Below are 12294 nucleotides of genomic sequence, written 5' to 3' on the forward strand. Positions count from 1 at the left end.
CTGTCCTCAGCAGAGGACAATACTGTTCATATCAGCAATTCGGCTTTTATGCAATAATAATTAAAAGGAAAAAAAAATCTATTTATTTACTGGCAAATTAACCCCTTTTTTAAATTGCTCTTCACAGGAAGATAAAATGAAGAGAAATGCAACATGAATATTAAGTCATTAATGTACTCTTTGCTTCTAGCTTTCACTTCATTTGATTGTAAGTTGTTTGCAGTCAAATTGCAAATTAGTAGCTTGCATAAAGCTCTATGAATCCCTTCAGTCTCAGCTATAAATGAGGAGGAATCGGGTCTCTAACCTTCCTGGAGTATAACTGTAGCTGGATGCATTCCTATCAGCTAATTATCCATTCCTCCGTATCATTTGCTTCAGTTTCCAATTGCTCGCTGTGTAGTGCACACCAGGTGGATGCTGAAAAACGCCTGCGCACAAGAGACGCAGTATGCAGGCAGGCAGATACTCTCACCACCAAATGCTAATCTCCAAAGACGCTCCACGTGCCGCAGCAGGCCTCTGGGCTCGAGTGGCTCTCAAAAACCTGGATTGCTTGCCAAGAGTAACCGCACACTTAGTGTAAAATTTAAAATCATGCTCTGGCAGATGGAGAGGCAAGGGTTGCACTACAAGTAGGTTTTCTTCTTCTTTTTTTTTTTTTAAGAAGAACAAGTTGATAATATTCATCTCTCCTGGCAGTGAAAAATACGTCATGGTCAGTTGTCTCTGTGCTTTTACCTGGGTACAGAGTAAGAATCCTAAAATGTATGTGCCAAGGTAAATTTTGCCTTAGTATGAGGTATTACTGCTGTAATTTCATTACTTTTATAACTGAGATAATTTCTTCCTGCTTATCACAAAGCTAAAAGAACGATACTTCCATTCTCGTGCCGGGGGAGCAGTGTCTTTACCGGTATTGTTTTTGCCAAAAGCCAAAGTGATATTAATTTTTACAGGTGATATTCTGAATTTTTAGGGGGCGGCCATGGAGAGAGAGAGCGATCGTTTTGCAGACGGTCTGTTGGGTGAGCGGTGGCTGTGACCAGCGCCGGCGGGTGGCTCGGCGGCTCGAGGCCCTCCTGTGCCTGCTCCTTCTCCCACATGCAAGGCAAGGGGGCGTTTCTGTGACGCAGAAAATTTCAGCTCTGGTTTGTGTGCATAAATAAAGGGTTTTAGGTAATAATTAAGAGGGGATAATTTGTTTGGAGAGTCAGAGATGAAAGGAGCTCTTCTCTCCCTGTCAGAGCAATTCTGTCTGCGTTGTGCTGTATAATAAATCAGATTGCGTAATGTTGCGTGGGTTGCCCAAGAGAGAGGGGAGCACATGAGAAGATGCTGATATCAGGCGCACGTTTTCTCCTCTCTGGCGCTCCCCTGATGCCTGCGGGAGAGAGTCCGTTCCCTTCGCCGTGAGATCCAACTCCCCGCGTGTTCCTCGCGGGGCAGCTCTTGGTAGCCCCGTGGGGGCTTGCTCTGACCGTCAGCGGGGAAAAGCTTCCTTACCTCAGGCCTGTAAGAGCCGATGCTGGTCGCGTGTCAGGCCTTTTGGACTTTGGACTGCTGTGTATTTCTGATTTATTTTCCCTGATATAATGGCTCTTCAGCCTGAAGAGGATAAGCGGCAGCTATGATCTGTCATCATCTTTGTTCAAGTGGGGGGGAGCACAGGGGTTGCTGCTCCATTTTGTTTTTAAAACAGCCTCCAGTTTGCATTTGCAGAAGCAAAAGTAAAGCACTTGAATAAAATATGCAAAAAGAAAAACAGAAAGAAAGGCAAATCCTGTTTATCTTTCTCACTGGGCAAATACAGCCAGGCAGTCTGTGAATATGGTATACACAGAGCTTGTGCTCTGTATAGGCAGGCACGCATCTCCAGCAAGGAGGGGAGGCCCCATCTGCGACTGCCAACAGTATCATTAAGCTGAAATGTAAAAGGCAGATAAAAGATACAGGGATTTGGTTTTTCTTTTTTCTTTTCTTTCTTTTTTTTTTGGTTTGGGTTCACTGTGTTTTTCTTCTTTGTTTTGTTTGTTTGTTTTTACTGCTTTTTCTCCTGCTAAGACCAGCATGTCTTATCTGTGGCTGTGTCGCTTTGGCCAGTTTGCATCCTTTTGAATAATTGCTTATCTTTTTGAATTAAGTTATGTTGGTTTAACACTATCGCAGCAGCCAAATCTTACAGAAGTGCTGGATGTCCCTGGCTTTTTCAATTGGATACACTATGTCAGTAGAGCAGTTAAAATTCACCAGTGTCGGGGTAATAGACCCCGTGTGCAGTCACATCCTACACTGGCTCTGGAGCTTTTATTGCTTCTGCTGTCACTGCATATTAAGAATTAGTGAGCAATGGGTACTAGATTGTTTTAGACGTGTTTTATGTATCGTTCCTAACGCATGCTGACAGGCCACGCTACCCCAGCTGTGTTGTGGTGGTAGCACCGGAAGGAATATTGGCCACTGTTGTAGAGGTTGGACTGCGGGTTCATTTACAGCCTCAATTTCTTATTTATGCATAACTGTATGAAACGGGGTCTGTTGAGATCGCTTGACCTCTGTCCAGAGATGAATCTATCTAAAGACTTTTAACCAAAAATAGCTTTTGAATTCTGCTTAGATTTAGAAAAGCATCTATTATCCATGAGGCATATTTTCAAACTTGTTTGACTTTACACATTAGATTTCCTAAGGAGCAAGCTGGTGGATAATACATGATATTTAACAAAATACTATCTTTCAGCAGAAAACAGTAGAGAGAACATTTAATGAGTATGGAATTAAGTAAGGCATGTTGTTCAGCTGTTTGTGAAATTGGTGGCAAATTTTGGTCCATGCTTAGAGGGCCTGATCCTATTGCTATTGAGCCATTTGAATCATTTGTGGACTGTGGATAGACAGTAGATCTTTAATGTTGAGGCAGACAAAAAAATGCATTTTTCCGAGTCCTCTGAATTTGCTTCACATTTGGCTTATTTATGATCAAATTTGATGAACATTTTGACTTATTTATGTTCAAATTTGAGGTTTAGCAGTTTTAAAGATCTGTACGTCTCAAATAAGTTGGACAAATAAGAACTGATTCGAAACATTCTGCATTTATATCTCTGCAGTGGTGCAAAAAAGACTCCAGCCTGCCAGCATGGATCTTGGGGTGAAGCAGGAAAGAGAGGCTGGCTGTGACAGTTTTAAGCAGGGGAGAAGGTCAGGGAATGGGGAAAGATGAGGGAGAGAAAAAAACCTTGAAAAATAGGAGACATGAGTGGTAAAACATGAAAAGAAAAACATAGGGAACAGGACAAAGGATGAAGTGAAACATGAGGAGATTGAAGTGCAAGCATCAAAGAAAAGAGAAAATGAGGGAAGCAAATAGAGGAAAACAGAAAGACTATGAAATCATCAAGTCATCTTTTTTTTTTCCATAGGTAAAGTCAAAAGTATTCCAAGATGTGAATGTATATATATAGAAAGGAACATACAGTTTGATACTATTTAAATATAGCCTGTAATCTTCAATTTTTCCACTCCAGTTGGAGCATCCGTGGGCTTAGTGGAGCCATACCCCATCTAGTTATACTAATGCAAGGCTGGATTGGTGCTATCTAACGTACAGGTGCATTCCTCCACCTGACTGCTGTTCTGCCTTGGGTTCTCCCTGTCCTGCCATATGGCAGGAGGTGATAAACAGGGAGTCCACAAGAGCTGGCTCTGCCGGCAGTGACTGCCAGTGAACAGATGAATCCAGACAGATCCGTTATCTGGTCTTGAGATGGAATATCAAATAGTGTGTGATGTGAGGGTGGACACGAGGAACATTGTGTTATTGTGTTGTTTGGGGTGAAATGGGATATTTGAAGTGTGGTAGTAGTCAACAGAATGGTAAAGCCATAGCATCCAGTGCATGCCTAAAGTATGTGCTAAACAGACATTAAAACACCAACAGAAAAAAATCAAGAAAACTTTTCCAATGAGAACAGCAGCCTGACATGTTCCTATAAAACTTTTTTGTTTGGGAAAATGAGTGTACTAGTTAATAAAAACCTCCAATCTGAGATTACACTGCAGCATTAAACACCTCTAAACGAGCAGTTTTTACATCTGTGTGTGCAGTGGGACAGGAGGAACACCAAAGCAAACAAGTAACTGCAAGCAGTCCAAAGGCACGTTTTCTGGAGTCCTTTCTAGTCTCCAGCTTTTGAGTTCTTCTTTTTTCCAAACTATAATGTGAAAATTTAGAACTCATGATGAAACGTGCTAGGAAACCTAAAAGCGCATGACAGTTTGAAAAGAGACAGGAGCTTAGTACTCACATCTTCTGTATCCCAGGGTAAAGGAAACATGCTCTATAATGCTATGCATCTGCACAGCTGTGGTATTATTAGAAAGTCATATCAAACTGAGGTGCTCAGAATAAAACTCAGGAACTGTTGTACTGCTTGTTTTACCCCAGTGATGTTTACAGCCAACTAATCTGAATCCCTTAATCCCTCGGAAATTTTCAAACCTGCTGAAGGTGTGAGTATCTTCCCACACTGTCGGATTTGGATATTTAATCTAGAAAATGAACTTGAGTCAAAGTAAAGCTCCTTTGGCAATGGAAACTTCCTTTGAAGTTTTTGGATCTTCTACATTCCATGTTTCCTGTTTTAAATTAGAAGAACAAAGCACTCTCAATAGTGCACAGTAAGCACCCTGTAAAACGTGTATATCAAACATCTGGCTGGCTGACACGATGAGCCAGACAGAACAAGAAAGTAGGTGGCATCCCATTCATCTTCTCATCAAACAGCCCGCCTGGGGAAAGAAAAGCTCATTCGAATTCATCTACCTTGTAACAGAAACCAAAGCTGGCGCTAACATCAGTTAGTTGTACTCTGAGCTACAGGCCAGCCAGGCTAAAGCCTTTGTGAAGAAGGGTTACTCCAATGTTTTGTTGATTAGGATGATGAAATACCCCATACTGGCATTTCTAGGACTTACACTGATGATCTCTTGGACACAGAAAATGTTGCGCCTGCCTTTCTCTGATTTTCATAGGTCATGTCTGATCCAGCTCACATAGACCTTGCATTTATTGTCATGGATTAGTAGCAGTGTTTGTTGCCTGTCCATAGACCGTGAGCTCTCTCAGCTTACAGGCAACAAGGTTCATGGTCCTTCTATGCTATGAAGCTTCCTAGGATATGCCAGTTTTGCACACATGGAGACACCCAACACAGATGAGGTCTGTGGCATTACGGCTTGGTGTCCAGATTAACAAGGGATTGAAATCAACTTGAAACTTACCTAATTGCACAGGGTCTAGAATATTATTTTCAATTAGAAAAAGCATTGGACGTGAAGTGGAAATCATGTCAGCAGCCCTGATGGCAGACATCTCGTCGTTGGCTGAATGATGCACTCTCATCGTTGTGGGCTCCATTGGAGCCCTCAGTGTTAGACTGGGGCAGTGCTGTGTCCATGCAGAAAGTGGGAGAAAGTACAACAGAGATTGCAGCACCGCAGAGATGCAGAGGACAAACCATTCTACTTTTCTTTCACCAAAATTATTGCTGCCACATAAGGTTAGACAAATTCAGCGGTGAGTAGGGATTGGATATATGAAGCTGAATCCGAGCACGGCAGAGGTGAGGACAAAGGCAGAGAGCTGGAGGAGCTGGCTGGCTCCTTTGACGAAGTCTGGGCACCCTCAGTTGTGCTGCGCAGTGCAGTTACTAAAAACACTGCTGGATTCCTCTGCGACAGCGCCTGTGATTAACGTTTTCTGCCGTCTCTAGTTGGCAGAAAGTTGTGCTATCCAGGTGATGCGTAGTTGGGACTTTACAGGAATCTCATGTGCTGTCTGGACTAGAGCAATGCAGTATGTACATGGGCATACAGCCACTGGTTCTTGGGAACTGCAGGCATGCAGAGCGCTGCAGAATTTCCTCTCAGCAGTGGTACCCGTGGTAGCGTAATGCACCATTTTTTTTCTTTGAAGTATTGCTGCAGCTCCTGGGCTGTCTGGCAGTCTGACCCGGGAGCAGGAGCCCATCATGGTGCCTGAACTGTTGGTGTCGCCTAGTTTGTCTCAGAGGGGGTCTGGAACATCTCTTAGGTTTAAACATCTGTTGTATTAGCCTGCATTGATGATTGAGGAAATATATCATTAGGTTTGACAAATTCGTTATGCCATTTTTGGATGAAGTTTGAAAAGTGTAATGTGTATCAATAACTATTTGATCATATAATTCATGTATAATAATAAACATCATATGTGATCATAAAAGCAATAAGCATCATTATACGATGTCTATCTTTGCAAAATATCAAGGCCAAGGATCAAGGTTACAGATAAAATGGCAAGTACAATATGTGGGAGATGGAAAGAAAAATATTGCAACTTCCTTAAAGATTTAGAAGTCAGTATGTTGGGGTATTATCCTTTAAGTGATTAACTGTTTGGTCAGAGTAACTCAAGCACTTATTGGCAGGTTTTTTACTGTTGTGATCTGGTCCTTTTGCCTTGATTAACAAGATTTTATGATTCACTCTTTTGAATGGTTCAGGTGCTGACTTGCAGGTAGAAAATGTTGATCAGCCTGATGATAGTGAAATATAAATGTATTTTTTTAATGAATGTATTAATGTACGTCTTTCTTTTAAACTAGGATCTATAAATGGATCAGAAAAACATCCCCATGAGCATGGTGAAAAGGGACTTGAGGGTATTTGAACTTTGCTCTCTGGCATAAACTCCATAGTGGTGTCAGGTGGGTACCATTTTTCTGCTCCTAGTGTTTGGGTGGGGGTGGGCCGGTTATCACAAACCAGGAGTCCGGGGTGCTGCGGCAGAGGGCAGTCGAAGGCGGCCCGCTCAAGTAAGCTGTAGGCCCGCACAGGCAGTCAGTGTTGCACAGTAGGAGCGGAGCTGTTGTGTGAAGCTGTTGGTGCTGAGGGCCTAATGTCCGCATTAATGCATTTCTGAGGTGTTGGGCTAGTTCTGGTTCGGACCCATATGTGCCGCTAGTGGCTCGAGTGCATGAGGATGCTTCTGCTTTAGCTTCACCCTGAAGAAATGTGGTTTGTGTGCTTTGAGGCTGCACTCTGGTTTGTCGGGAGAGTTGTTGCAAAAGTGCATGCCTGATCTGAACTACAAATTATTGTAGACACAGCTGTTAAAAGTCAGGTTTTTAATTTCATGAACAAGTAAATGGATATGTGAAAACCTGGGAACAGGATCTCTGAGCAAGTGGCAATGCTAATTCTGTGACTTCTTTCTGCTAGCTAAAATCGAGGCCTGCAAAAGAATACCTATTAAAACATCTTTTAGTGTTGTTGACTTGGTATCAGATACAAGAGAAAATAGGGAAGAACTTTCTGGGACTGAAACAAAAAGAAACAAGGGAATTGGCATTAAAGCAAGAGGATGAGACTCCAGAAACACTACCACAATAATCTCTCTGTGATAGCTACAGATAACATTTTGACATAAGCTATGATGAATATGCCACTAGATTCAACACTGCATGCATAAAGCAGTTCTAGTCTTACATTATGATTCTTAAATGTTTTTATACACACACACACACACACACACACACACATATATGTTCCCTGAACAAAAATCGAATTACATGAACTGAAGAAGAGATGGTTCATAAACATGCTCAGCTACAGCATTGTAGGTTGCCAGACTAAAGACTCTGTAATAGGAGATAGAGAGGAACAAGATTAAGGGACTGAGGGTGCTCCGAGACAAGCGGACTCTATGTTATGGTGAGTGTATTGGCATAAGGGGGTGAAAAAGATACCATAAAGAAAAACCCTGTGTACTTGCTCTAACACTCCCAGATGATGTGTTTACTATGGGCCCAATTTTGAAACGCTGTAATTTTAATAAATGACCAAAATTCTGCCTATTGAGCTATGTTGTTCAGGTGTCACTAAAGCAATATGAACTTCTACAAAGCTAAACAGACTTTTAGCAAAACCAAATTCTCTAAAGCATTCACACAATAAACTTTACCAAGTTGTTTTTTTTTGGGGGGGGGGAGGGGAGAGGGAAGAGAGAATTACTTTTGTAAGTAAGGGAGTAAGGAAAGAAGGGAGTAAGGGAGAATTACTTTTAAAAAGTAATTCTTAAGTGTGTTTTTTTTTTTTTCTGTTTAATATGCGACACTCTCACATCTTCTCTTTGCAGCGAATCCATTTTTTTTTTCAGGGATGAAGGAAGCCATGAATGTGGTTTGCTTAATGGGGTCAAGTTATTTTGTATTAATTTGACTGTAAGATAGCATTGGAACTACAATATTAATTGAAAAACTCTGGTTAAGCACATTTTGATCCTGCTCATATTGGCTGCTTAAAGTGTACTTAAACACAGATTGAACCGGTTTGGATTTGTTAGTCTTCCTCTTCTGTCATTTCATTTTTCTGCCCTGATTTCTGTTCTTGCCCTCCAGCTTAATGTTGCTCAGAAATCTCTTGTTCTCCTTCACAGTTAGGCAAATGCCTTTGCTCTTTGCTCTTTTTACCTAATTTTAAGCTATTTATCAGATCCCTGTATTAAATATTCATATTTTTATCTGTCTGTGTCCATTCCCTATTGTAGGTGGTGCAGTGCAGACCGACACCAGGCACCTCCTGCCACCACAGCAGCTGGGAGTCCTGGCCAGCGTTCTCAGCCTGCTCCCGTTTCCAAGAGCCGGGCCTTAAACTGAGCCCTGAAGGGCCTGCGCTACTACACAGGTAAGTTCTAAAAAAATCTTAAACCATCCTTTTAACATGAGAGGATTACCTCTTTAATTGTTTTTATATAAATACCAAGATGTTCGTAACTATATATGCCAATGCTTACTGCTTTTTTTTTTTTCCCCTTAAACACCAACTAAATGAACAAATTTTTACAGTTTGTAGCCACTTGGTCATTTTGTATGGCTTTTTATCTCTAGAGGTCAGATGGAACCGCACTCCTTTTGTTTATTTGCTTTGCATAATGAAGGGATAGGAACTACATTTTAATAGAATATAGCCATAGATTATAAGTGTATTAATATTTTTGTTTTCCACCCATGTGTTTTCTCTCTTTTTTTTTTTTTTAATGACAGGTAGTTTTCTATACAGAAAACTGTCACAAACAAGTAAATTGTATACCCTGATAGAAAGACATGCACAGAAGAAAACAATGATTTTCATCAAGGAGATTTAAGAGAGGAACTGACATTTAATTGCTAAGTTTCTAAGATAGATAGCCGATAACTTACCTTTGTTTCAGTGCACTGAGGAAACTGCTTTATGGACCAATCTGGAGTTTTTGTAGGATATTTTTTCTTAGAGGCTTTATTTCAAGCTCTTCTAAGATCCTAATGTTGATTTAGTTGCAGCATGGATTTATTCCCTGCTGTGAAACTACAATCAATTGATTGAAATGCATAAATAATAAACATCAGATTTTCAATTTGAGATGCAGAAACAAATGCTATTGGAAGAAGTTTTATGCACTTCAGAAGCTTCTTCTAGCTAACTCCCTCCAGAGTCAAATCCTAACACGTTCCTAGTGATAGGAAGCTAATGGCTTTCCTCCGTGTTTGCTGAAGCCCATGTGATAAATTCTATATGGCAACTGAAGTAGAGCACACGCATGCACCTGCTTGCGGAAGTGTTACATAAAGTCCTGCAAGGTATTTTAGTATCTACCAGTAAGCTGAGAAACTTGACCTGATTTAGACTTCATAGGATATATAATATTAAACTCACAACAGAGATGATAGAAGAAAAAAAAAGACAAACTAACATGAAAAAACACATTTTATTGCACTTAAGTTATAAGAAAATAAAATTTCTAAGTGAATCAAACCATAGACACAATCCCTTTAAAGGTTGTTTTCCTCCATCATGTCAGGTTGTTACATAACTAAAATTAAACAACTGGAATCTGATTGTTTTAAATCAGACTATAAATAAAACAAAAACAAAAAAGGAGGAAAAAAGATCACCTAAGATACAGTGTTAAACCACTTTCACAGTTCAGCTTGAGTTGTGGCTCTTGGAGAATGAGGCAAACCATTTGACTCTTTCACTTTTCATTTTGTTTGCATGTGACAACTTTACAAAAACTTAAGTTTTTGCTCTGTCAGTTCCTCCCAGCAATAACTGTAACAGTTGTTTTTTTCTCAAATACTGTAAAACACTAAGACTGACCAGCAACTTTATTTTCATTTTTGTATTTTATAATATTTTTTAAAAATTTTGTCAGTTTTTTTTATGTATGTATGTTCATTCCATTCACCACAGCCCTCACAAAGAAAAATTTCCCCACAGAACAGGCTGCAAGAGCTTTGTTCTAAGGAATGTGTTTTAATTTTTGCCCAGAAAAAAGAAAATAAGCTTTGCACACACACTCAATTCTTTATTTGCAGGCAAACTTCACTCTTAATTGTCTGAAACTCTTCCACTCTCAGCCTCTTAGAGGCACAGTTGGCTCAAGTTTCAGTGGCAAAAAGTCTTTTTCTTTAACCAAACTAGAGCAAATTTGGAATTCAGTCTGGGACTAAAACGTCACAGCAGAAAAAAAAATAAAAAAAAATAATTTGCTTTTCTTTCTTTCATTTAGCAGCATAAATAAGTTTGGCCACTGGGAATACAGTACAGGGGTGGGACAACAATCCCATAATTGAAGACCTACTTCTAGCACCAGCATTGCGAATTAAATCCATCAGAGGACTCTCAAAACCCAGGATAACTTGCCACCTCAGAGCAACTTATGCGTTGAAGAGTGTAGATGGAAGCAACAGTAAATAGATTAAACAGAGGCTAATACTGTGATTGACATTGGCAATGGTTGGCAAAAAAAAAAAGAAAGAAAGAAAAAGAAAAAGCTCTGATAAAACTGTACAAAACAATTCACAGTAATATTTTAGCTTTTCCACACCAGGAATGGACTTTTTTTTTGTTTTTGTTTTCATTGCAGATGCTCTCTAGTTTTTGAAAGTCATAGAGGTTGGAAGGGACCTCTGGAGGTCGGCTGGTCCAACCCCCCCCGCTCGTAGCGGGGCCAACTGAGAGCGCGTTGCTCAGAGGGGCTGCCAGGCCTGGCAGGGCCCCGGGTGGCCCAGGGGTGCATGAGCAGCCTCGCACGTGCAGCTTCTTTCAAGATCTTTGTGGTAAAATAACCTGTTAACAAGAAATGTAACTTTTTTTTTTTTTTTTTAACCTCCAAATTGCTCAGGGAGCACTTGGAGGAAAAGTAAAGAAATAATTGCACCTGGTTTCATTTACAAAGTCGTATTTTTGCAAAGCTGCCCCGGTCAAAAGTGTAGCCTTTTTATGTGACGAGACAGCAACTGCCTCTCTTGTCAGTTATAGTTTGTCATCTTTGTCTTCTCCTTTGTAGTCTGTAGGTCTTTAGGATCTGTTGCCCCAAGCCAACATCCTGTACCACCAAGGACAAGGGATTTTTTTTTCCTTTTTCTTTTTTTTCTTTTTTCTTTTTTTTTCAGGGGGAGGGAAAGGAGAACATTGTCTACATGTTTGGACAAATTCATCTTTCTGCCCTTCACTTCATATCCACGTCAAAGTCCAACACCAGCAGCTTTGTTTCCTCAGTCCCGTTCCGGCTTCCAACTGCACACACTAGCTTTGTGTTAGAAGCTCTGATCCGCCACACGACGCCTCCACTCCCCCCACTCTCCAATGTGACTAGATTTCGGATAAATTCACCCGTTTTCAAGTCCCAAAGTTTTACAGTTCCATCATCTGAGCTGGTAATTACAAAGTTCTTGTTGAACTGTAAACAGGTCACAGCGCTCTGATGTTTGTTGGGACCTATAACAATAAAACCAAAACATTTTTGTTTGTAATCAGACAGCAGTGACAGACAGCAGTGCCTATAAAATAAATATCTGTATATCTGCATGCAGGTGTTTCTATCTACTAGATGTATCAATTCATTTTTTCTGCACGTATTTTCAAAGAGTGAATGTAAGTATAGAAAAATTCCCCAGGATTTCCTTCTTTGTTATAGTGATCTTGTTTCGTAGTATACAAACAATAAGGCAAGTGTACGCTTGGAAATCTGTGCAAATGAACTTAACCATCCAGAGTGAGGTGACTACAGAACCTGAAGGTGTTCGTCTCCGAGCCCCTTTGAAGAGGTTATTACAAGGTCACTCCTAATTCTTAATTATAAAAAATGGTGGCGCTGCTATTAATTTCAGTTAGTAGCTGTAAATATTTAAGAAGAGTTAAAATAGCAGAGTCTGCTTTATGGTGAAATTAATTTCAGGAATACTGGGTATGATATAAGGGAATGATATA

At 40.4% G+C, this 12294-nt stretch overlaps 1 protein-coding gene and 1 long non-coding RNA gene across 4 annotated transcripts in view; one reads left to right on the forward strand and one right to left on the reverse strand.

The window, feature by feature from the left end:
- Positions 1–8722, forward strand: part of LOC106492047 (uncharacterized) — a 48520-nt gene extending 39798 nt beyond the window's left edge. Inside the window, exons 2-3 of the long non-coding RNA XR_001293912.2 lie at positions 6648–6749; positions 8591–8722. This is a non-coding gene — a long non-coding RNA (uncharacterized lncRNA). The remainder of the gene's footprint in view (positions 1–6647; positions 6750–8590) is intronic.
- A 1047-nt stretch (positions 8723–9769) lies between these two features.
- Positions 9770–12294, reverse strand: part of FBXW7 (F-box and WD repeat domain containing 7) — a 186778-nt gene continuing 184253 nt past the window's right edge. For all 3 annotated transcript variants that reach the window (XM_067297819.1, XM_067297817.1, XM_067297818.1), the window contains exon 12: positions 9770–11802. In XM_067297819.1, the coding sequence (XP_067153920.1) occupies positions 11534–11802 (269 nt within the window). In that variant the 3' untranslated portion in view covers positions 9770–11533. The remainder of the gene's footprint in view (positions 11803–12294) is intronic.

This window comes from Apteryx mantelli, chromosome 5 (assembly GCF_036417845.1).
Source record: "Apteryx mantelli isolate bAptMan1 chromosome 5, bAptMan1.hap1, whole genome shotgun sequence".
Lineage (NCBI taxonomy): Eukaryota > Metazoa > Chordata > Aves > Apterygiformes > Apterygidae > Apteryx > Apteryx mantelli.